General features: G+C 41.1%; 1 protein-coding gene across 2 annotated transcripts; it reads left to right on the forward strand.

Moving 5' to 3' along the window:
* The first annotated feature begins 994 nt into the window (after positions 1–994).
* CTSK (cathepsin K) lies at positions 995–21,132 on the forward strand. 2 transcript variants are annotated; one of them, XM_021004627.2, is made up of 8 exons: positions 995–1,266; positions 3,029–3,158; positions 3,729–3,851; positions 8,188–8,343; positions 13,605–13,823; positions 17,723–17,888; positions 18,258–18,365; positions 20,376–21,132. In XM_021004627.2, the coding sequence occupies exons 2-8, from the start codon at positions 3,030–3,032 to the stop codon at positions 20,471–20,473; spliced, it is 999 nt and encodes a 332-aa protein (XP_020860286.1). In that variant the 5' UTR covers positions 995–1,266; position 3,029; the 3' UTR covers positions 20,474–21,132. The 2 variants fall into 2 exon arrangements, with proteins under 2 accessions (XP_020860286.1, XP_020860279.2); XM_021004620.2 differs by lacking the exon at positions 20,376–21,132 and having other exon boundaries at positions 997–1,266; positions 18,258–19,602.
* The last annotated feature ends 273 nt before the right edge of the window (positions 21,133–21,405 follow it).

The raw sequence follows: 21,405 nt of genomic DNA on the forward strand, positions 1-21,405 counted from the left end.
ACAGAAGGCAGATTGCCAAGGATAGAGAAGTGTAGACCGCTCTTTCAGGAAGTTTAGTAGTGAAAGGAAGGAGAGAGAACAGTGCTTTGAAGTCTTCCTCAGGGTCAAAATGGGGGATCTTTTTTTTAGTTGGATTTATTTGTTCAATCGTTTCAGTTGTGTCTGACTCTGTGCTCCATTTGGGGTTTTCTTGAAAAAGAGATTGGAGTGCTTTGCCAGCTCATTTGATTGATGAGGAACTGAGGCAAATGGGGACTTGTCCACCACTAACAAGAATCTGAGGTCAGATTTGAATCCGGGAAGGTGACTCTATCTGGCACTCTATCCACTTCCGTCACCTAACTGCCCTTTTTTTAAGGGGATGGATACAAGTAATTAATGGAGAAGAAAATTATTGAAGTTAGAGAAGAGCTTATAAATTATTTTGTCCAGTCACCTCTTTTTACATACACACAATGAAACACACCCAGAGAAGTGAAATAATTTATGTAAGGTCAAACTGCTAGTTAGCAGAAGAGGCAGGTCTAGAATCTGGTTTTGAATGGTAAGTTTCCCCCTAAAATCCCTCAGGGTCCAGAAGAAGATGCAATAAAGGGCACAGGTAGGGTGAGGGGTTACTTTATTCAGGTGCATTAATTCTTCCTCTGAGACTTAAAAAAAAAAGTTGAGACATCTAAGAATGGGAGAAGTAGAATGGCCTCTAAAATAGGAGTGAAGGTCATCTGATAATTTCAGTGTTGTAAGACATTGCTAATCTGTATTATAGACTAGAAGGAACATTGATGTGTGAGTATGTGTGTGTGTTTTAAAGGAAATAGTACCCCAAATGATGGGTGAATATGTATGTGTGTGGAAAATTAGTTTGGTGGGACTAGGGAGGCCAAAGTAGTAGCCCACAGTCAGGCCCCCTCTCATCCAGAGGGAGACAGGCAGAGGAAACAAAACTTGGAAGGATCATGGGTTGGGGCTGAATAGCGGAGCTTCCAAGAAGTGTTTTCTGTGTGCCACAAAGTCATGTGAAACTCAACAACCAGCAACTATTGCTCCCTGTCGATCTGCAAATCTGTTCTCCTCCTCTTCTCCCTTTTGGTTTCCTTCCACACTGCCCCCTCTTCCCCCCTCCTCCTGCCTGCCAGTCCAGATTTTCCAGCCGGCTGCTGGAGCCGACTTCCTCAAACTTTTTGGAATAAAACTAGCATCCATAACTGTCCACTCTGATACGTGCCTGTGCCTTCCTCTCCAGATCAGAGAACAGACTAATATCAGGTAAGGCTGTGCTGCTTCCTCTACCCCAGCCCGTCAGCTTTTCACCCTTGCCCGTTCGCTTCTTTAGGGAAAGTCAGAGGATACTACAATGTGGATGAGAGGCTTCTAGGGATCATTTTGTTGCCGCATAGATGTTTCTTGCTTGGAAATCAGCAGTGTATACTGCGAATGGTCTTTGTCCTATAGTAATGATAAGGGCAGAGGGTTTAGGGGCCTCTCTCCCACCCACTGGAGTTCCCCCAAGGCTCTGCTTGTGGATGTCTGCCTGATTTCAAGAGAGGATAGGCAACGGAGGGATTAAGAGAGTTTAGAACTTGCGGTACAAATGGTGAATAGTGGGAGTCAAATCCTACAGTACTGAAGAAGTGGAGGGAGAGGTGTTAAGGCCATGCCATCTTTCTAAGATCTCTGGGCCTCTTGTGCAGAGGAGACTCTCAAGATTGGCCCTTAATACTTAAGGTATAATCATGAAAAGGGTTGAAGACACGATCAGAATGGCCCTCAGCAGTCTAAGCTTACTCAAAATTGTTAGTACATAGGATCGTGATGCCATATGGCATGTTATTCTGAATAATTGCTTCTGTGAAGGAGGCTTTAAACCACAGCAGAAGAAAGATTAGAGTGAGTCTCTGGGGGAGTGGGTACTTGACCTTCAGTGGCTGCCTGATTTCCAACGTGATCTTCGTGCTTGATTCTCTTGGGATGTGGCAACAGGGCTTCTGACAGTGGAAAAGAAAGAGAAATCTTTTTGACCACAGCAGCTGGTTGATATTAGAGCAGTTTCCTGCGAAAGGAGGGAGAAGAGAAACGGCAGTAGAGTTGGGAGTAGAGGAGGGGGCAGGATGTTGGAGGGGAGTCAGGGAGAGGGAGATAGAAATAAGTAAGGAGAATGAGAGGCAGAGAAAGCTAGACAGATTGATTGGGACAGGGAGGAAAATCCTTCCAATTAGCAAATTTTGGCTCAGCAGTCCAGTATATGTCTAAGAAATTAGGAAGGGTTCTTTTTGAAAGGAAAGTAGGTCAGTCTAAGGAGATCCAGTGATCAGATCAAAACCTCTACCTAGTGTTTATTCAAATTCTACCTTGCCCTTGGCCATTCCCTTTTCCTTATCCCCTCCAGGCTTGCTAGGCATACTGGAGGGAGAAGGAGAAGATATTAATCAGATTAATTTTGCCTTTTCCTTCCACATATGCAGAGCTAGAAACCTTTGCACTGAAGACAAGTACCTAAAACCATGTCCAGGCAAACAGCACAAAATGAGTGCTCAGTTGAAAGGAATGGATGCATGTGGGAGTGTGAGCAGACAGAAACTTTGGAACGCCCCTCAGTCCACTATCTAGTCGCTTTCTTATTTTAATTAACTGTTTTTTTCTAATGGCGCTAAACTGCTGAAGAATTACAAATACTACCCTGTAAATTGAGTGCAAAGGTCTAATTGCCCTGCCCTAGATGCTTCTCAGTGTACTTACTTATTAATGTTTCTCTTTTGTGTATGCTTGGGTGATGTTTCACCAGGATAAAGTACACAGGAAGGAGTCAAGGAACTAGATAAGAAAAGTAAGGTGTTTCTCTGATGTTTAGATTTCATCCAGAGCTAGGTTCCTGACACGTTCTTTGGTCCTAAACCATTCTCGGTACTCTGTCTCCCTTCCCAATATGACAGTTTTCCCTCACCCCCGTCATCCCTTATCTGGAATTTGAATACAGCTTTCATATATACCCCTTGCACATCCAAAAGCTGGACAGTATTCCTTCCCTCAGGATGTGGGGGTTCAGTATCCTGTTACTGTTGCTGCCATCGGTGGTGAGTTCTGCTCTATACCCAGAGGAGATGTTAGACACACAGTGGAAGTTGTGGAAGAAATCCTATGGAAGAGAATATAACAGCAAGGTGTGTGGAAACCTGGAGGGAGGCCTGGGTTGTGCCAGTTGGAAGTATTTGAGGGGTAAAAGTTTCTTCTACCCTATAACATTCTTTTAACTACTAGATGCTCTTTAATATAAATTAATATAAATTTCCCATTCTAGGCAAATCTGTCCCTGTTTCTTCACTCATACTTCACCCCCTCTGACCTCCAAGCCTCCCCCAACTTGTTATTCTGACCTTAAATCCCTTTCTCTTACATCCTTCCTAACTACCCCACATTGCTTTCCTCCAAAAGACTTCCCAGAATAATCCAATCCAATTCTGTGTACTCTCTTGGCTGATAGCTCAGGACTTATGGACTTTATATGACTGTAATATTTTTCATTTCTTTATGTACTAATTTGTAAGTACTCTTAAATTTTTTTTTCTCATGCAGCTACGTTTAGTTTCCCCACGTTGTCCTTCCAGAGGATGGGAATATCTGGTCTTTCTTCCTTCTGAATCCCTGATAGCACTTAGCTTAGGGTATACTTAGTGTAGCGTACAAAGAATGTTCAGTCAGCATCATTGCTGTCTCTGCTCTGCTCTGCTCAGGTGGATGAGATCTCTCGACGTCTGATTTGGGAAAAGAACCTGAAATACATCTCCACCCACAACCTGGAATTCTCTCTAGGTCTTCATACATTTGAGCTGGCTATGAATCATTTGGGAGACATGGTAAGTCTGTCTCATCACCTAGCTTCAACTTCCTTATGTAAGGGTTAAGTCTCAATGTGACAACAGGAGCCAGACTCATCTTAAGGTTTCTTTCCATTAAAAAAATGTCTTTTGGAATTTTTATTGCACATCATAATCATTTTCAGATATATTTCCTTTCCTCCACCGAACCTTCTGTTGTAATTTAAAAAAAAAAAGAGTTAAGCATAATTGACAGCCATGTCTGATGAGGGTTGCTCCTGTATCCTGTACCCACAGTACCCATCTTTCTATTAAGAGCAGGGGGATGTGTGTTAAATTTTCTGTTCTCTGCATCCCAGATCGTTTACTGTAATTAATTTGAGTTGAGTGTTTTCATATACATTGTGTGTATTGTGCATAGTCACTGTACATATTGTTTCCTTGTTCTGCATCAGTTCTTACAAGTCTTCCCATATTTCTATGAATTCCTCACATTCATGATTTATTTTGGTACAATACTGGTTCATTACATTTCCATAGTACAGATTCTTATGCCTTCCCTTAATCAGCAAGCATGCACTTTGTTTGCAGTTTTTTGCCACCACAAAGGGTGCTGCTGTGAATGTTTTGTTTGTATCACCCTATGAATTTCTAGATTTGCCTTTTAATTTTTTTTTTTTTTACTTTGGGACTCCTCAAACAAATACTGCCATCTGTCAGTTTTTCGGGTGTTTAGGTGAAGCACTTTTTTTGCCCACCTCAGACCAGTCACTGGAGACACTTTGAGGTCAGGAAAAAAAATTAATACCCCAAATTTCAGGTCAAAGTTTTTAAAAATAGACAAAACAGTATTTAGAGCTTAGGTTCAATTTGCTTATCTCTTCCTCTACAACCTCTACTAAATCTGGTCCGTGTTTTATTATGCTATTTTTTTCTACTTTACCTTTTTAAAGCCTGGCAGACAGGCTGGGTTCCCTTCCTCCTTTCTTCTAAACTTTAGAGTTCGAGAGTTTGCCCATCTATCTCTTTTCTCTACTCATAAATACTTATTTTTAACAAATGCTTTTTCAGTTCAAAGCCCTGTGCTAGACATTGAAGGAGACATAAAATTTAATTAAGACATGAATCCTTGCCTTCATAGAGCTTATAGTTGTAGTAGAGGGCTCATATGTAAAAGAGGCATAGGAGCATAGTGAAAAGACCCCTGGGTCTGGAGTCAGAAGGGCTGAGTTCGAATCCCAGGCTCATCTGCTTCCTTTGTCACCATGGGCAAGTCACTTCGGCTCTCTGGGACTTAGTTTCCTCATGTGTAAAAGGAGACGGTTGAACTAAGTAAGATCCCTTCCAGCTCTATGATCTTATGACTTGTTCACAAATAACTGTAATGTGGGAAAAGTGCAAAAAGTTTGTGAACGTAGTGCTGTGGGAGGTCCTACAAGGTAAAAGTCATTGTCATCAGTTATCTTACACGAGTTCTGAATCCTACGGATATGTTATAATCTTAGAAACGCTTTATGTCCATTTCTGACCAACTGTCAACCTTAAATTTCTCAGCTTCCTTTTTCTCCCTCAATTTCCAAACAAGTGTTTACATCATATAGGAGAAGGCATAAAAGGATGTGAACAAATTGTCTCCAAAGAATTATCAACTATTAGGAACCATATGAAAGACTTGTCCAAATCACAAAAAATAAGAGAACTGCAAATCAGAACAACTCTGAGATTTCACTTCCCATCCAACAAATTGGTAAAGATGACAAAAGATAGGAATAGTCAATGTTGGAGGAGCTGAAGAAAGACAGGCACACTATCCCACTGTTGGAATACTTGTGAATTGGTCCAACCATTTGGGAAAACAATTTGAAATCATTCTTTTTTTTTTCTTTTTCTTATTAGGCAATTGGGGGTAAGTGACTTGCCCAGGGTCACACAGCTAGTAAGTGTCAAGTGTTTGGTCTGAGGCCAGATTTTAATTCAGGTCCTCCTGACTTCAGGGCCATTGCTCTATCCACTGAGCCACCTAGCTGCCCCCTGAAATTATTCTAAAAATGATTAAAACATTCGTACTCTTAAACCCAGAGATTTTTCTCTAAGGCATATATACCAAGAAAGGTGCCATATATACTAGAACATTCACAGGAGCATTTTTGTGATAGCAAAAAACTAGAAACAAAGTAGGTGCCCCTTGCTTGGGAATAGCTCAGCAAATTGTGGTACATGAGTGTAAATGGACTACTGTAAGAAACAATGAATAGGAAGAATTTAGAGAAATATGCAAAGGTGTATATGAACTGATGCGGAGTGAAGCCAATAGCACCGGGAAAACAGTATATACACTCACTGCAACAATGTAAACAGAATTAATAATATGAAACTGAACAGTATTCAATTGTAATGACCCAGCTTGTCCCTGAAGAAGAGTTGAGAAAACATACTCCTCTTCATTAGAGAGGAAGAGATACGTATACATATACTAGTGTAGAATAATGCACAAACTGTCTGACACAAATGTATTGGTTAGCTTTGCTGAACTGCTTTTTTCCTCTTGGTTTCAAAATCATTGTTACGAGGGATGGCTCCCTGGGTCAGGGATGGGGAAAGATATCTATGGGGAAATGAAAGTGATATAAAAATCAAAGGCAGCAATACGCATTTTATTTAAGAACGTGTTGTAGGGGGAGAGGGGAAAATCTATTTAAAGGAAGCCTGCAATGAGCCCTTTTATAAAGCAAATAACAAATTTCTCAATTTCACCTGTTTTGAATCTCATTTTTTGCACACATTTTCTTAAAGCAGGGGACACATTAATAATTATAATTTAATATTATTATAACAAGAGTTATAATTAAAATCCATTAAGGTTCTACTCTGATGCCTTATTACAAAAGTGATAAGTAGTAACCTTGAGTTTTCTAGGGCTATACTAATGGAGAGAAAGCTCTTGAGGCTTTCTACAAAGCTGGAGTGTCAACAAAGAAAGGTCTAGAGTTCGATTACTTGTCTTCTGAGGAAGGACCTAGCTAAGTTTGGGGAGGCGTATTACGAGGTTGGCCCCATCTAGGATGATAACATTTTTTAGCCACAGCAATTCTCAAAAGACCATCCACTAAGTTATGGTAGGGTTGCAATCTGCATTGGTGAAGGGAGTACTCACATCAATGCAACTAAAGATCTTTGAAATATTGGAATATATAGTAAGAGAAAAGTGCTTTTCCCTATTTTTAGCTGTGTAAGCACCTCCTCCCCAACAGCGACTAAGTGAAAAGTCATTTTCATAGAGGAAACAGAATTAGAAAGAGGGACTCTCCTCCACTATGCTTTTCCATATTCTTCACCCCCCTCCCCCACATACATACAGTAGTGAGGAGTCAGATGATCTTAGGACTTAAAGTTATATTGCCAAACCTTTGCCAATAGGAAGACTCGGGCCATAAGCCAGACTTTAAAAAGGCATCAGAATTAAAAAAGGAAAACACATGGCGCAGATTCTTAGGGATCAGGAAGGGGTCATAAAGGAGGTAGCCTTTAAGTTCAGCACTTTAAAGGCTGGGTAAGAATTCATAATTCTGTGGGCAAAGAAAGGGAGAGGATATTCTAGTCATGGGAACTGTGTGAGCAAAGGTATGGAGGCCGGAAAGTGCAAAGGTCAGTGTGGACTGGGGATCATGAGCAGCCTTGTTTGGTTTAGCATAATGTACAAGGGAAGGGAGTAACAGGAATCAATAATGGAAAAGGAAGGTGGTGCCAGATTTCTATCAGAGGCCTTTATATCAGTGTGAACTTTGTTCAGTAGGCAGTGGTTTCTAAAACCATTGAAAGAGTTTTGAGCTAAGGAGTAACATCCCAGATGTATGCATAAATAACATTACTCAGAGAGTAGTGAGAAGCATGGCTTGCAAAGAATTAAGGCCAGAGACAAAAGAGTTTGTTAGGAAGTTACCACACTAGTCCAGGCATAGTTAGGGGGGTGGTAGAGAGACTAGAGGGAAGGAGGATAGATGAGAGAGATTTTGTAGAAATATGATTAAAAGAACTTGGCAAAGATTGGATGTGAGAGATGATGGAGAAAAAGGAGTCAAAAATAACATAAAGATCATGAACATGGAACACTGAGACATGTAATAAAGACAGTGGAAAAAGAAGATTTTTATTTGAGTGGAGCTGGGGAAGAGAGTATGTTTTGATGATTCTACGCTTCCTTTCTGTGAAACTCCTGATATTTAAAGATTGTCTCTAGACTCCCCAGTCAAAAAAAAGAAACTTCTAATATGACACCTCACATGATTCACAGTCTTTGAAATCACTTTCTCCATACCTTATTTGTCATCTTTCCGTTCATAATGCTGATTACTTCAACCATTCCTCTGTGTTCCAGACCAGCGAGGAGGTAGTACAGAAGATGACTGGACTGAAGGTGCCCCTGTCTCGCTCCCAGAACAATGATACCCTCTATTTCCCTGACCAGGAGGGCAAAACCCCCGATTCCATCGACTACAGAAAAAAGGGATATGTCACCCCCGTCAAAAATCAGGTACTTCTGTGCTTCCAGGATAGGTGTATGTGACTACTTCCATCACTTGCTTCTATTTCATGAGATGGTGGAGGGGGATGCCCACAGGACAGGAGGCAGAAAAATCAGCCTCTGAGAGAGAAATCCAAGTCTAGAGATTTTCCACCTTCCACTGTATACTTGTATGTCAGTATGTCAGAGACAATACTTTCCCTTAACAAGCTCCTTTGCCCATCTGCTTTGGAGTCCTCCTGCCCTTTTTCAAATGATTACACAGCACATGGTTGCTACTCTTCCTTTTTAAATGTCAAGCCTTTTTGATTTTTAAAATGTCTTTAACCATTTTTCAATAAAAGGTACTTATGAATGTAAACACAAGTAGCAGCTTAGCAATAACTAACATTCTAACCTCTTCCAATTCTTATAATCGCACATTCAAATGTGTTTTAGTTCCCTTTCTCTACCGTCCCTGTCTCCCACAAAGTCCTTCTCCAGTGATTCATTGTAGCATGGAAATGGCCCTGGTTGTGGAAGGTTATTCTGGCAATGTGGAAGTTGGCAGATCTTACCAAGCTGGAACTGTTCTAATTATGTGCCTGTTGTTTAAGGATGAGCCTGGCTAAGTTCAGAGAGGCTTGCCTCAAGGTTGGCTTCAGGTGATGATTTTTTTGACCACAGTAACTCCAAAAGACCATCCAATAAAGAATAAATTTAGGCTGCAATCTGTGTTGGTAGAGGGGGTGTCCATATTGATAGAGTAATATAGATCCTTGAAATATGGAAGTTGTAGTCCGTGTATGTGCATTTATTCCAACTCTACTTTTTGTTATCTTGAATAAATATTTCTACACCTCTGTTTATTTTTCATAGCTTCATGGCAGTGAACTCTCCATTGCATTGATATAGATTTTTTCCCATGTTTTGGTATTAAAAATAATATACAACTGCTCTTTTTATAAAAATAGTAATTAATTACACTTTACATTTGTGAAGTCAACTATACATTTCAGAGCACTTTCACATATACAGTATAGTACTCGCTCCTCACAAGAGCTTTGTAAGACATAGGACATATATAATGTCAAAGAAACCGGAGCCCTGGAGGTTAAGAGATTTCATAGGACCATGAATTTAGAGCTGGAAGGGCCTTGGAGGCCCGCTACTTTGACTTCTTTCTTTTACCATAGACAGGGGATATCCCTCCATTGTTCAATCCTTCTTTGAGTTTTGTCAAAACCATTTTGAATTTGTCTTTTTTTTCAACTTTATAAGATGCTTATATAGTCAATGTTTCAAAAGCATAGCCTGAAGTGGGTCGTGTTACATACCAAGGTTGTGTTATGATAGATTTTTGAAGTATTCAGTCTTGCATAGACAAGAGTCTTGGCAAGACAAAAAGAGGCTAAACAAATTTGTTCAGTGGCCCAGAAGTGAAATGATTGGCACAAAACCATCTGCAGAAAGGAAACTACGACATATTTGTGAAGAAACATCAGTTCCTCTAAATATGTTACTAGGTAATATTTTAGGTAATTAACTTTAGGAACATCTATCTGAATTGTCTCGTTTGTTCTAATACTGTGGATGGTTAAGAACAAAAGGCATATTAATGTAATGCATTTGTCTTATCAGCCACCTCAGTTAGTCCTTGTTTCTCAATAATCCAGAGGTCTTTGGGAAGTCTAGAAATAGAAGACTGAGCCCCTTCCATCTCTAGAAGTCTCCCAAAATCCTTCTAAAGATTTTACTTGGGTGTTTCAATACCCAGATTTTTTTTTTTAGGCAGTTGGGGTTAAGTGACTTGCCCAGGGTCACACAGCTAGTAAGTGTCAAGTGTTTGTTCTGAGGCCGGATTTGAACTCAGGTCTTCCTGAATCGAGGGCTGGTGCTCTATCCACTGTGCCACCTAGCTGCCCCCAGTACCCAGAATTTTTTTTAAAAATACATTTTTGTACAATTTGACCTATTGTACAGAACCCCAGCATCGTCACAATTAGATCCCTCACAATGAACGGTCACCGAAAACAGATATGTGCGACTGCATTAAAAAGTGATTGTGCATGGTAGTACAGGCAGCCTGGCTACACTTAGGTAGTTTAATGTTTGTCTAAAGAAAGGATGAGTGTGTGCTTTTTCAGTTTTTACCAACATTGTCTGATGTTTATGATCTGAGTTGTGTTGCTGTTTTAAGGGAGTTACCATTTACCCAGTTATTGTTTAGTCTTTCTTCAGTCGTGTCTGACTCTTTGTGACCCCATTTGGGGTTGTCTTGGCAAAGCTATTGGGGTGGCTTGCCATTTCCTTCTCCAGCTTATTTTACAGAAGAGGAAACTGAGGGCTAACAGGGCTAAGTGAGTTAGTTGCTTAAGGTCACATAGCTAATAAGTGTTTGAAGCTGTATTTGAACTCAGGTCTTCCTGATGCCAGGCCTGGCCCAGCTCTATCATTAATTTCAGTTATTGTGTTTATTTTCCCATTTTCTGTTTGTGTATTGCTTATTTTAAAATTTTAAAGTGCAGACTCATATCACTAGATTTCTCATTCTCTTATTGATATAAGAAATCAGCACTACAAATTTTCTTTGGCTTTATTCCATAGATTTTGATATGTAGTATCTTATCTATGTTGTCTTAGTTGATATAATCTACTACTATTTTCTCTTTTACTTAAGCATATTTATATTAAAACTTTATTGATATCTTGTTTTTACACAACTTGTACTTCTGAATGTGTCCCTTTACCCCTTGTGATGAAGAATAAAAGGAGACAGAAAAAAAGCATTTCAGTAAAATTAACCAATAAATCCACCAAATTTGAAAGGAGATGCAGTTAGTGCATACTCATAGCCCCCAATTTATGCAAAAAAGAGAAGTATTCTCTCATCTTCCCCTCTCCCCCAGGGCCGAGCTTGGTCATGCTTAATTATATAAGCAATACACAAACAGAAAATAGGAAAATAAGCGAGATAACTGAGATTAATGGTGGACTGTAAGAAAAGAGCAAGAAGGCACAGTGGATAGAGTGCTGAACCTGGAGTCAGGAAAACTCATTTTCCTGAGTTCACATCTGGCTTTAGACTTTTACTAGCTGTGCAATCCAGGGCTAGTCACTTAACCCTGTTTGCCTTGGTTTCTTCTTCTGTAAAATGTGCTGGAGAAGGAATTGGCAAACCACCCCAGCATCTTTGCCAAGAAAACCCCCAGTGGGGTCAGGAAGAGTCAGACACGACTGAAATGACTGAAGAATGGCAAGCAAACTACCAAAGGAGTACTTTCCAGGACTAGACAAAATATTAACAATTAATTCAGAGCGGAAAAAGGGCCAAACTCTCAATGGAAATGATCAATTAAAAAAAGAAGGAATGAATGGGGAATAGCACTTCTAGGCCTAATGTTATATAATAAAATAATAGTGATCAAAACTGGTTAAAAAATAGAAAATTGTGTCAGTGAAATGGATATTCTAAGACAGAATCAGAAGCTATTATACTCTGTAATCCTAGTGTACAATAAACCTAAGATCAGATATGCTAAGGGAAGAGCTTTATATTTGGCAAGAATTGTTAGAAAAGTGGATAGCAATTTGGCAGAAAATTAAGTTTAGACTAGCACCTTACACTGCTCAGACATTATTTTAGCAAAGTATTTTTTACTTTACATATTGGCCTATACCTTTTTACTCGTTGTATTATTATTTGCTACTAACTTTATTGCATTATGACTTATAAATATAGCACATGGGATTGAGAGACGGTGTGATATTGTGGATTGAGAGTTGGCCCTGAAGCCAGGAAGATCTGGGTTTCAAGTCCTACCACTTCTAACACATATTGACTATGTAACCATAGGCAAATCTTGGAGACTTTAAGTTGCAAAGAGGGTGCCAGCCTGCATTAGTATAGGGAATTTACTCACCTTATATTGATGAAATTACAAGTCTAGTTTCTAACACTATGATATTTCTACTTTTTTATATTTAACCATATTTTATTTGTAACTCATTACATAATCAGTGTTTGTGTGTGGTCTGTATGTGGTTTTGTACTATTCTGTTTGTGCTATATGTGGTGTTTACTTTTTCCATCAGTAATGAGTAGGCATAGGGCTAGGTGGTGCAGTGGATACAGCTCCAGGCTTGGAGTCAGGAGAACCTCAGTTCAGATCTGGCCTCAGACACTTACTAGCTATGTGACATTGGGCAAGTCACTTAACCCAGATTCCCTCCAAATCCCCCTCTCCCCCAAAAAAAGAATGAATAGGTATGAAAGAGAGTATCGTAGTAAGAATCAAATGAGTTGGGAAATTTCCATGGATACATGGATAAGAATTTTTTCTTCTCTTTTCTCTGGATCAATCTTCATTACTTAGGACATCTGGGCAGGGGTCCAGTCATTCTCAGTTATATGTGGTAATGGAGGTGAAGTCCAATTTCACTTTGGTTTGGGGGAACATTCTGTGATCCTCGCCCTACCGCTGACATTCCAGCAGATTTACCTTTTTAGTTAACGTTTTGTTCTAATGGATATTAAAATTGATTTTTATTCTCTGAGAGTATACCAGTTGCATAACGGTCAGAAATAACAGGGAATGTCCCAGGTAGTGTGGCAAGGTGGTAAGAGCACAGGACTGGAAATTGGGAGACTTTATTCTAGTCTTGGCTTTGCCGTTAGCTAGCTGTATGACCTTGGGCAAATAAGCTCTCTGGTCCTCAGTCTCTTCATCTGTAAGATGAGAGAGTCAGACTAAACGGTCCTTAATGTTCTGTCTAGATTTATCACTCTATGATTCTAAGCCGATATAGGTTTAAGTAGTTGCTGTGCATGAGAGTTTTTCAATAGATTATATCCTTTGCTGAATTGATCCTTGAATTGTGACCACATAGGAGAGACATCACTAAAAGGGGAAATTACTAAATCAATACAAAACTATTTATAGTTGATTCATTTATAATAAGAAACTAGAAGCAACTTATGTGTCCAGCAGTTGGGAAATGGCCAAATAAATTGTAGTACAACAGTGTAAGAGAATATTATTGTACTGTTACGATAATAAATAAGAGGAATTCAAAGAAATATGAAAAGATATGAAGTAATATAGTGCTTAGAAGGCAGAATTAGAACAGCAAAGAAATTGACTACATAAAACAATAGCAGCAAAACTTGATAAGAACATAGAAAAGAATTTGGAAGAAGACACAGTAAGTAAACCATTTGTTAAACATGTACTTTTCTCTCTTTTAAAATGCCTCCTAATCCTCTGAATGTTTCTTTCTAATCACCCCAGGGTCAGTGTGGCTCCTGCTGGGCCTTCAGTTCTGTGGGTGCGTTGGAAGGCCAACTCAAGAAGAAGACTGGTAAACTCCTCAACCTGAGCCCCCAGAACCTTGTGGACTGTGTGTCAAAAAATGATGGCTGTGGCGGGGGGTACATGACCAATGCCTTCCAGTATGTGCAGGAGAACCGGGGCATAGACTCGGAAGATGCTTACCCTTACATCGGCCAGGTGAGCTCCCCTGCTGCCCAAACACAGCATCTTCACATCCCTAATGTGGCTGCTTCTTCTAGCCCTAGAGCTACAGCCCTGAGCCTGTTCCCTACTCATCCTGCCTTTGAGATGGGACTGGGTCTCCAAAGCAGACAAGTGGGAAAAGAGTTCCCCTTTGCTAAGCAACTTAGTGAGACTTTCAGACCTTAAAACCTCAATTCTTCTTTCTTGCCACTTGTCCCTGGGAAATTTTAGGAAGTGCATATTCTTGAGAAAATATCTGTGACTCTCTTAGAGGACCATATTTGGGATTCTCTAAAAGAATCCTCTTAAAGAATGAGAGCCTTCCTTATGTGTCATTTGCCACATGCATTTGACACTTTTTTTTGCATGCTAGGCATTAAAGCCTTTGAAAAGTTGGATCAATTATTATAAATTAATTTCAGCTATGAACTAGTAGAAAACAGGTGATTCTTGATTTATTGTTGTTTTAAACAACAGAAATTAACTCCTATACTCCCATAAAGCATTTAATAGGGAGATGAACTGGGCTTTTTAGTGTAAATTCAACTTTGGGAGAGTTTCTTGGCTGCTCTGATCCTCAATTTCCCCATTTATAAAGTGAGATAACTGGAGTAGATGTTCTATTAATATTTAACTCTTATCTATGATGCTACGATATGTTATCCTAGTAGCAATAAAGGGCATAGATACATAGGAAAGTGCATACAGGACTTTGGAACGGTAGTCAGAAGGCAGAAAGTTTTGAGATTACTAAACTTACTCTGTGCTTGTTTCTGAGAACCCTATGTAACAGTAGGATTAGTCAACATTTCTTAAAAACTTACTATATGGTTTGCACCATACCAAGCACTGGGCATACAAAGAAAGGCAAAAACATGGTTCCTCCCCTCAGGAAGTTCACATTCTAATAGGTATGCAAAAAAAATTGTACGTACAAAATCTATACAGTCTAGCTGGAAGATAATCCCGGAAAGAAGACACCAGCAGTGAGAAAGCCTGGGAAAGGCCTTCTACAAAAGGTGGGATTTAAGATGAAGTTTGAAGGAAGCCAGGAGGTGGAGGGGGCTTAATGAAAAGGAACAGCCATGGGAAATGGAATGTCCAGTGTTAGGAACAGCAGGAAGGTCAGCAGTGTTGGATCATAGAGTACGTGGAGGGTTGTAAAAATGAGACGTTTATTGATGGGGAAGGGAGAGATAGTGACATAATCAGAACTGTGCTTTAGGAAAATTATTTTGACAGCTGAGGAAAGGATGGACTGGCGTGGGCAAGGCCTGGGGCTGGGAGACTCAACCAGCTAAAGCAGGGAGATGGCAAAAGGGAATGTATACAAGACACATTGTGAGGGTAGAAATGACGAGATTTGGAAAGGAGTTGAGATGACACTAAAGTTGCCAGCCTGGGTGACTGGGAGGATGATGGTGGTGGCCTTGACAATAATATGGAAGTTGGGAAGGGGGGAGGGTAGGAGGAGGGAAAATAATGAGTTCTATTTTTGACATGTTGATTTTGAGATGTCTACAGGACATCCCAGTCAAGATGTCCAGTAGGCAGTTAGAGAGATGAAAATGGAGCATGGGAGGGACGTGGGAGATGCATACATAGGTCTGAGAGTCATCTCTGCAGAAAAGATGATTAAACCCATGGGAGCTGATGAGATCACCATGCGAGATAGGATAGAAGTGGAATAGAAAAGGGCCCAGGTCAGAGCCTTGGGGGATACCTACAGTTAATGACCTTGACCTGGGGGCAGAACCAGCAAAGGGGATTAAGAAGGAGCAGTCAGACAGGTAGGAGGAGAACTAGGAAAGAGCCATGTCATGACAACCTGGAGTTGAGAGATTATCCATCCACAAGAGGGTGATTGACAGGTGCAAAGACTGGAGAGAAGTCAAGAAGGATGAGGATTGAGAAAAGGCTATTGGATTTGGGAGTTAAGAAATCATTGTTAATGTTGGAGAGAATAGTTTTAGTTGAATAATGAGCTCAGAAGCTAGATTGCGGAGGGTTTAAAATTGAGTAAGAGGAAAGGAAGTGAAGGTACTGAGTGTAGACATCTTTTTCAGGAATTTTAGTTGAGCAAAGGAGGAGAGATCTAGGGCTATAGCTAACAGGGATGGTCAGATCAAGTGAGGGTTTGTTAATGATGAGAGAGACATGAGCGTGTTTGTAGGCAACAGGGGGAAGCAGCCAGTAGATAGGGAGAAATCGAAGATTAGTGAGAGAGTGGGAATAATAGTGGGGACAGTCTGCTGGAGAAGGGATGAGATGGGATGGGATTGTGTGCTTATGGAGAAGGACTTTCCTTGGCTAAGAAGAAAATCATCTCTTAATGTGAGATGGGGTAAAGGAGGAGGTTGCGGGGGGGATAACTGAATGATATGAGATGAGGAGGGGATAAGAGGGTGCTCCTAGCAGATAGCCTCAAGTATTTTGGTGAAATATTAGTGTGGGGAGGGCTAGATTGGTTTTGAATAGCCCTTGTAACAAGTTGGATAGTAAATCCATTATGTAGGCATAAAAGGATTAACAATGCTGCAGTGAGGGTCCAAATAAGATAATGTAGCATAAATATGTGATCAGCAAGGTTTCATGATTTTCTCCAGCTCTATTTAGTGGCATGTGAATGTGTGCGAGAGAGCATATGGTGGGAGTAATCCAAGTTTGGGTTGCCAAGCCATGCCAAAGCTTGGCAAGGCATAATTAGCTATAGAACAAGTGGGTAAAGGATTTGAGTGTAGATGATAAATGTAGAATTGAATTGGTTTACCAAAGGGTTGAGACATGGAAGGGAGGAGAGCGTAGACAGTTGCAGCACTGATTGTTTGGGAAAGAACTTAGGGGTGGAGGGATTAGAGGTCATGGTGAAGATGAAGGAACAGTAGTAGGGTCATAAGGCAGAGGAAAAGATGGAATGTCAAAAGATTATGAGCAGATAAAGGAATTTTGGAGTTTGTGAACATGAAATAGGATGTGGGTGATGGCGAGATCAAAAATGTGATCATCTCTGTGTAGCTAAAATGGAGTGGAGGAATAAGTTACAAGAATTAAGTAGATCAATGTAGGGTGATTGAGAGAGTGGCCATCAGTGTTTTGGAGTCCCCTAATATGAGAGCAGAAGTGTGGGTGGAAAGACACTGAGCCAGGCCCTGAACTCACTTAGAGAAGGAGGGGAGTGCCCTAGAACTTGGTAGGTAATCACTACCATCATCTCGATTGGGTAATAAATTTAGATTGAATGAACCTCAAAGTGGGAGAGGCTGCTGAGTGATGATAGTAAAAGAGATTTGGGGGTGGCAGTGGGGAACAAGGCACATTCTGGCTCCTCCATGACCAGTGATTTGGGTGGTGTGAGTAAAAGTGCAACCAGTACTGGAAAGGGTGGTTAAGGATAGTGTTTAAAGAGACTACTGACATATCTTCATTCATAGGCTTGTAGAATGTCAGCATGAAGAGAAACGTCAGGTTATTAAGTACAAGCTCCAATGAGAAAATCCTTTGCTTTAAGCTTTAGTAATACTAAAATGCACAGAGCCCTTATCTTGAGAAATTTTTCTCTCTCTTTCCTCCTATCTCCATTACTGTTATGGGATTAAACCTAGAAGATAAGTTGCCTGTGGGATTAATTTTTTTGCACATAGTTGTGGAGTGTGATTGACAGTGACCTAAGGCCCTGGAAATCCTTCCTGATGACCTAGCATCAGAGGGATTTTCTCGGCCTGTTAGGTGGAGGTCACCCTATATTTCAAAGCCAGAGACACAGAAATATGTTCTGAAAGCAAATTCTGGGACAGTTTTCACCCACCAGCACACCTCAATTGCCACATCCTCATTTCTAGTAAGGTTTCTGCTTTTTAATAATCTCCTCATCCTCCATCTCCCTGATTTTCCAGGATGAAAATTGCATGTACAACCCTACTGGCAAGGCTGCAAAATGCCGGGGGTACCGAGAGATCCCTGAAGGGAGCGAGAAAGCCTTGAAGAGGGCAGTGGCCAGAGTGGGACCCGTAGCTGTTGCAATCGATGCAAGCCTGTCCTCTTTCCAGTTCTATAGCAAAGGTAGAATGTGAAGGTGGGGAGACAGGGTTTTGGTGGCTGTCCTTGCTAAGCAGGGTTGTGTTCTACTCTGGCGAGGCCTGAAGACCTCTAGGACTTAGCTCACACCTTTGGCTTCTGAATTTACTTATGAGAAAGCCTGACAGCTATTGCTCCATCCAGAAAGGTTGACTAAAAAAATTCTGTGATCAGGCCATAGGGTTGAGAAACTTCCCAGAAGAGCCCCTCAAGTTGAGAGACCCCCCCCCCAAGGTGCTCCTGACTGGGAGGTACACCAGAGGAATGCTGATTTCATCTCTGGAGGTGGGATCAGGGTCCCTCAAAGTTCCCTGAACTGCCAGGAACCCTTACCTATAAAAAGTTGTTCCCTAGGTGTGTATTATGATGAAAACTGCAACAGCGACAATCTCAACCATGCAGTGCTGGCTGTGGGATATGGGATTCAAAGGGGTACCAAGCACTGGATCGTCAAAAACAGGTAAATGTTGGGAACGCTGCCCGCTCACTCGCCCTCTTCCCTAAGCGCCAAGCGCCCGCCTGCCACCTTCCTAGAGTTCTTTTCTTCCCTCGTACCAAGGACGTTGGCAGTCCTAGAAAGTTCACCTAGGAGAATCTACGAGCTCAGTCTGCGCTCTGATAGCCCCTGAATTGTTCATTCATTTTGGTTGTGTTCAACTCATTACCCCAGTTGGAGTCTTCTCGGCAAAGATACTGGAACGGTTTGCCATTTCCTTCTCTAGCTCATTTGACAGATGAGGAAACTGAGGCAAACGGTGTTAAGTGACTTGGCCAGTGTCATACAGCCAGAGTCAGAGGCTAGAGTTGAACTCACAAAGATGTCTTTCTGATTCCAAGCCCCGTGCTCCATGCACAATGGTTTCACCTAGCTATCCCCAGCCACCTGGATATGATAGTCTAAAGGGAGGATACCTTCCAGGAGAGGCAGAAGTCTAGGGGTATTGACTTTACCATGTCCTGAAGCTTTTGCCTTCACATCTGAATTTGTCATAAAGACTTTATCTGATGGCGTCTGCTGTGCAGTTTTTCAGGGTGCATTTTGTTGTGCTTGCCCCCGGAGCTGGGATAGTTGTAATTTGGGAGTTTATCCATATTTAGGAATGGAAATAATTGCAATTAAACCATGTAGCGCTAGGAAATGCAGCTGGATGGCTCAGTGGATAGAGCTTGGACCAGGAGTCAGGAAGACCTGAGAGATCCGAATTCAAATCTGCCTCAGACACTTGGCAAGTCACTTGCTCTATCTACCTCAATTTTTTAATCTTTAAAATGGGGATAATAGCACCTACCTTCTAAGGTTGTTGTAAACATAAAATGTGATCTTTGTAAAGTACTTTCCAAACCTTAAGGCTCTGTATAAATTCTAGCTATAAGCTATTTGAAAGTACGTTAATGAGGCTATAATATGCCTCTGTAGGGCAGGTAGGTGGAGCAGTGGATAGAGTGCCAGGCCTAGAGTAAGGAAAACTCATCTTCCTGAGTTCAAATCTGGCCTCAGATACTTACTAGCTGTGTGACCCTGAGCAAGTCACTTTACCCTGTTTGCCTCAGTTTCCTCATCTGTGAAATGAGCTGGAGAAGGAAATGGCAAGCTACTCTAATATCATTGCCAAAGAAACCCCAAATGGGGTCATGGAGAGTCAGACAAGATTGAAATGACTAAACAGTAAAGGGCCTCTGTGGCCTGTGCTGGTTTCCATTTTGGGCCTTCCTTTTGTTTTTTTTTTGTTTGTTTGTTTGTTTCTGCTATTGCTATTTTCATCACTTTGTCTTCTCCTTAGACCATGATTCCACTCAGAGATGGAAGTTATATTTATTCTCTGTTACAGTTTAATTCCCAGCTCCAAAATTAGAACCATTCTTCACTAGGTAGGCCAGTAAAAGGGTGGGAGCATTTGCCTAGAACCCAGTACTTTTTGCATTTTTCTCGGAGAAGAGGGAGAATCTGTGACTCGAGCCTTTTAGTACTGTGAGGATTTACTCTACTCTCCCCCAACCGGTTGTTACCCACCCCCACCACCCCCCATTAGATGCTTTATAAAGGTTGACTGGTGCTGATGCCTTAAGCAATCGTATATTTGTTCATTCCTCAAGCATATTTTGGGTGTCTGCTCTGTGCCAGGATGTGAAGCTAGCTGGGTTGGAGAATTCAGGAAGTATAAAACTTAGAAATGACCTATGAGATTGGTAAAGGCCTGTTCATTAAGGGAGATACCCCTTGGGAATGAGCAATGAGCTAGAACCAAAGTGTCTTCTTCCCTGGCATTTAGGGCAGGTGAAACTCCCAGGCCCTTTGCATCCCTAGCCCCCCACTAGAGAGCAGACAGCAGGTCAAGCATCTGCACTATTTTTTTTCTTTTTTTATTAATTTATTTTGATTTATGAACAATCACTTCCGTATGCTTTTGAGTTTTAAATTTAAATGATGTCGAATGAAGACATTTAGACCATTTTCTGTTGCTCCTACAGCTGGGGGAGAGCAGTGGGGCAACAAAGGTTACATCCTGATGGCCCGGAACAAGAACAACGCCTGTGGTATTGCCAACCTGGCCAGCTTCCCCAAGATGTGATTGTGGCCATTTGACTTCCTTCGACCCTTTCTTCCCACCCTCCTTCTGTTCTTGCAAGGTGGGGGGTGCCCTTTGGAAAGGAGCTGGCCAGTCTCTCTTGGAGCAAGCTTGGTGGTCTGAAGATGGTTCACCTACAATTTACCTTTTAGTATTACAAAGTGCCCTTCAGATGACCTCCTCCTCCTCCTCTCCCTCCTCTTCCTCTTTCCCTTCCTCTCCCCAACCCCTACCTCTACTTGTCTTCCTTTGAAGTGTCAGGGTCAGGTGTGAGGTACAAGGGGTAGAACATGCCCATGGCCAGTGAGGTGTGAACAGGCAGGCTGTCCTGGTGCTGCTGCTGTGCCCACGTGAGGAGAGCTTGGGGAGCTTCCAAACAGAGCTGACTCTCACCCAGCTAGAACAAGTCAGCCCTTTGTCCTGCCTAGAGGCAGAGACACGGACAACGACGTGGAATGATGTCAGTCATTCAGGGTTCTGTTCATCCGGGTCTGTGAGTCGCCAATAATCTCTTCCTCATCCTCAAAAGTGAGAGGTGCCTGCTTTCCATCTTATTTCATGAAACTATGATTTTCTTATTTTGTAGTAAGTTTAGATTATACCGGAAATATGTATTTTTCTCTCTCTGTTTAAATATTTTGAAATAAACTGAGTACTGATCACTTGTTTTAGTGCCCTTTCAATGGATGGCCTAATGGACCAGTATGGAAACTTCTCCTGGCATTGAAAAAGGAACCTAAAGCCTTGTCTTCCACTCCTAGTAAGCTTAACCAAGCTTAACTTTTTTTGAAATTCAATTTAATATTTTATTTTTTTCCTCAACTGCATGTAAAAATAATTTTCACATCCTTTTTTTTCTCTTTTCAAATTTTGACTTCCCATTTCTCTTCCTGTTCTCCTTTATTGAGAACACAGCAAGCTTAACTTTGAAGGAG

This window comes from Phascolarctos cinereus, unplaced genomic scaffold (assembly GCF_003287225.1).
Source record: "Phascolarctos cinereus isolate Bilbo 61053 unplaced genomic scaffold, phaCin_HiC Scaffold_5;HRSCAF=322, whole genome shotgun sequence".
Classification (NCBI taxonomy): Eukaryota; Metazoa; Chordata; class Mammalia; order Diprotodontia; family Phascolarctidae; genus Phascolarctos; species Phascolarctos cinereus.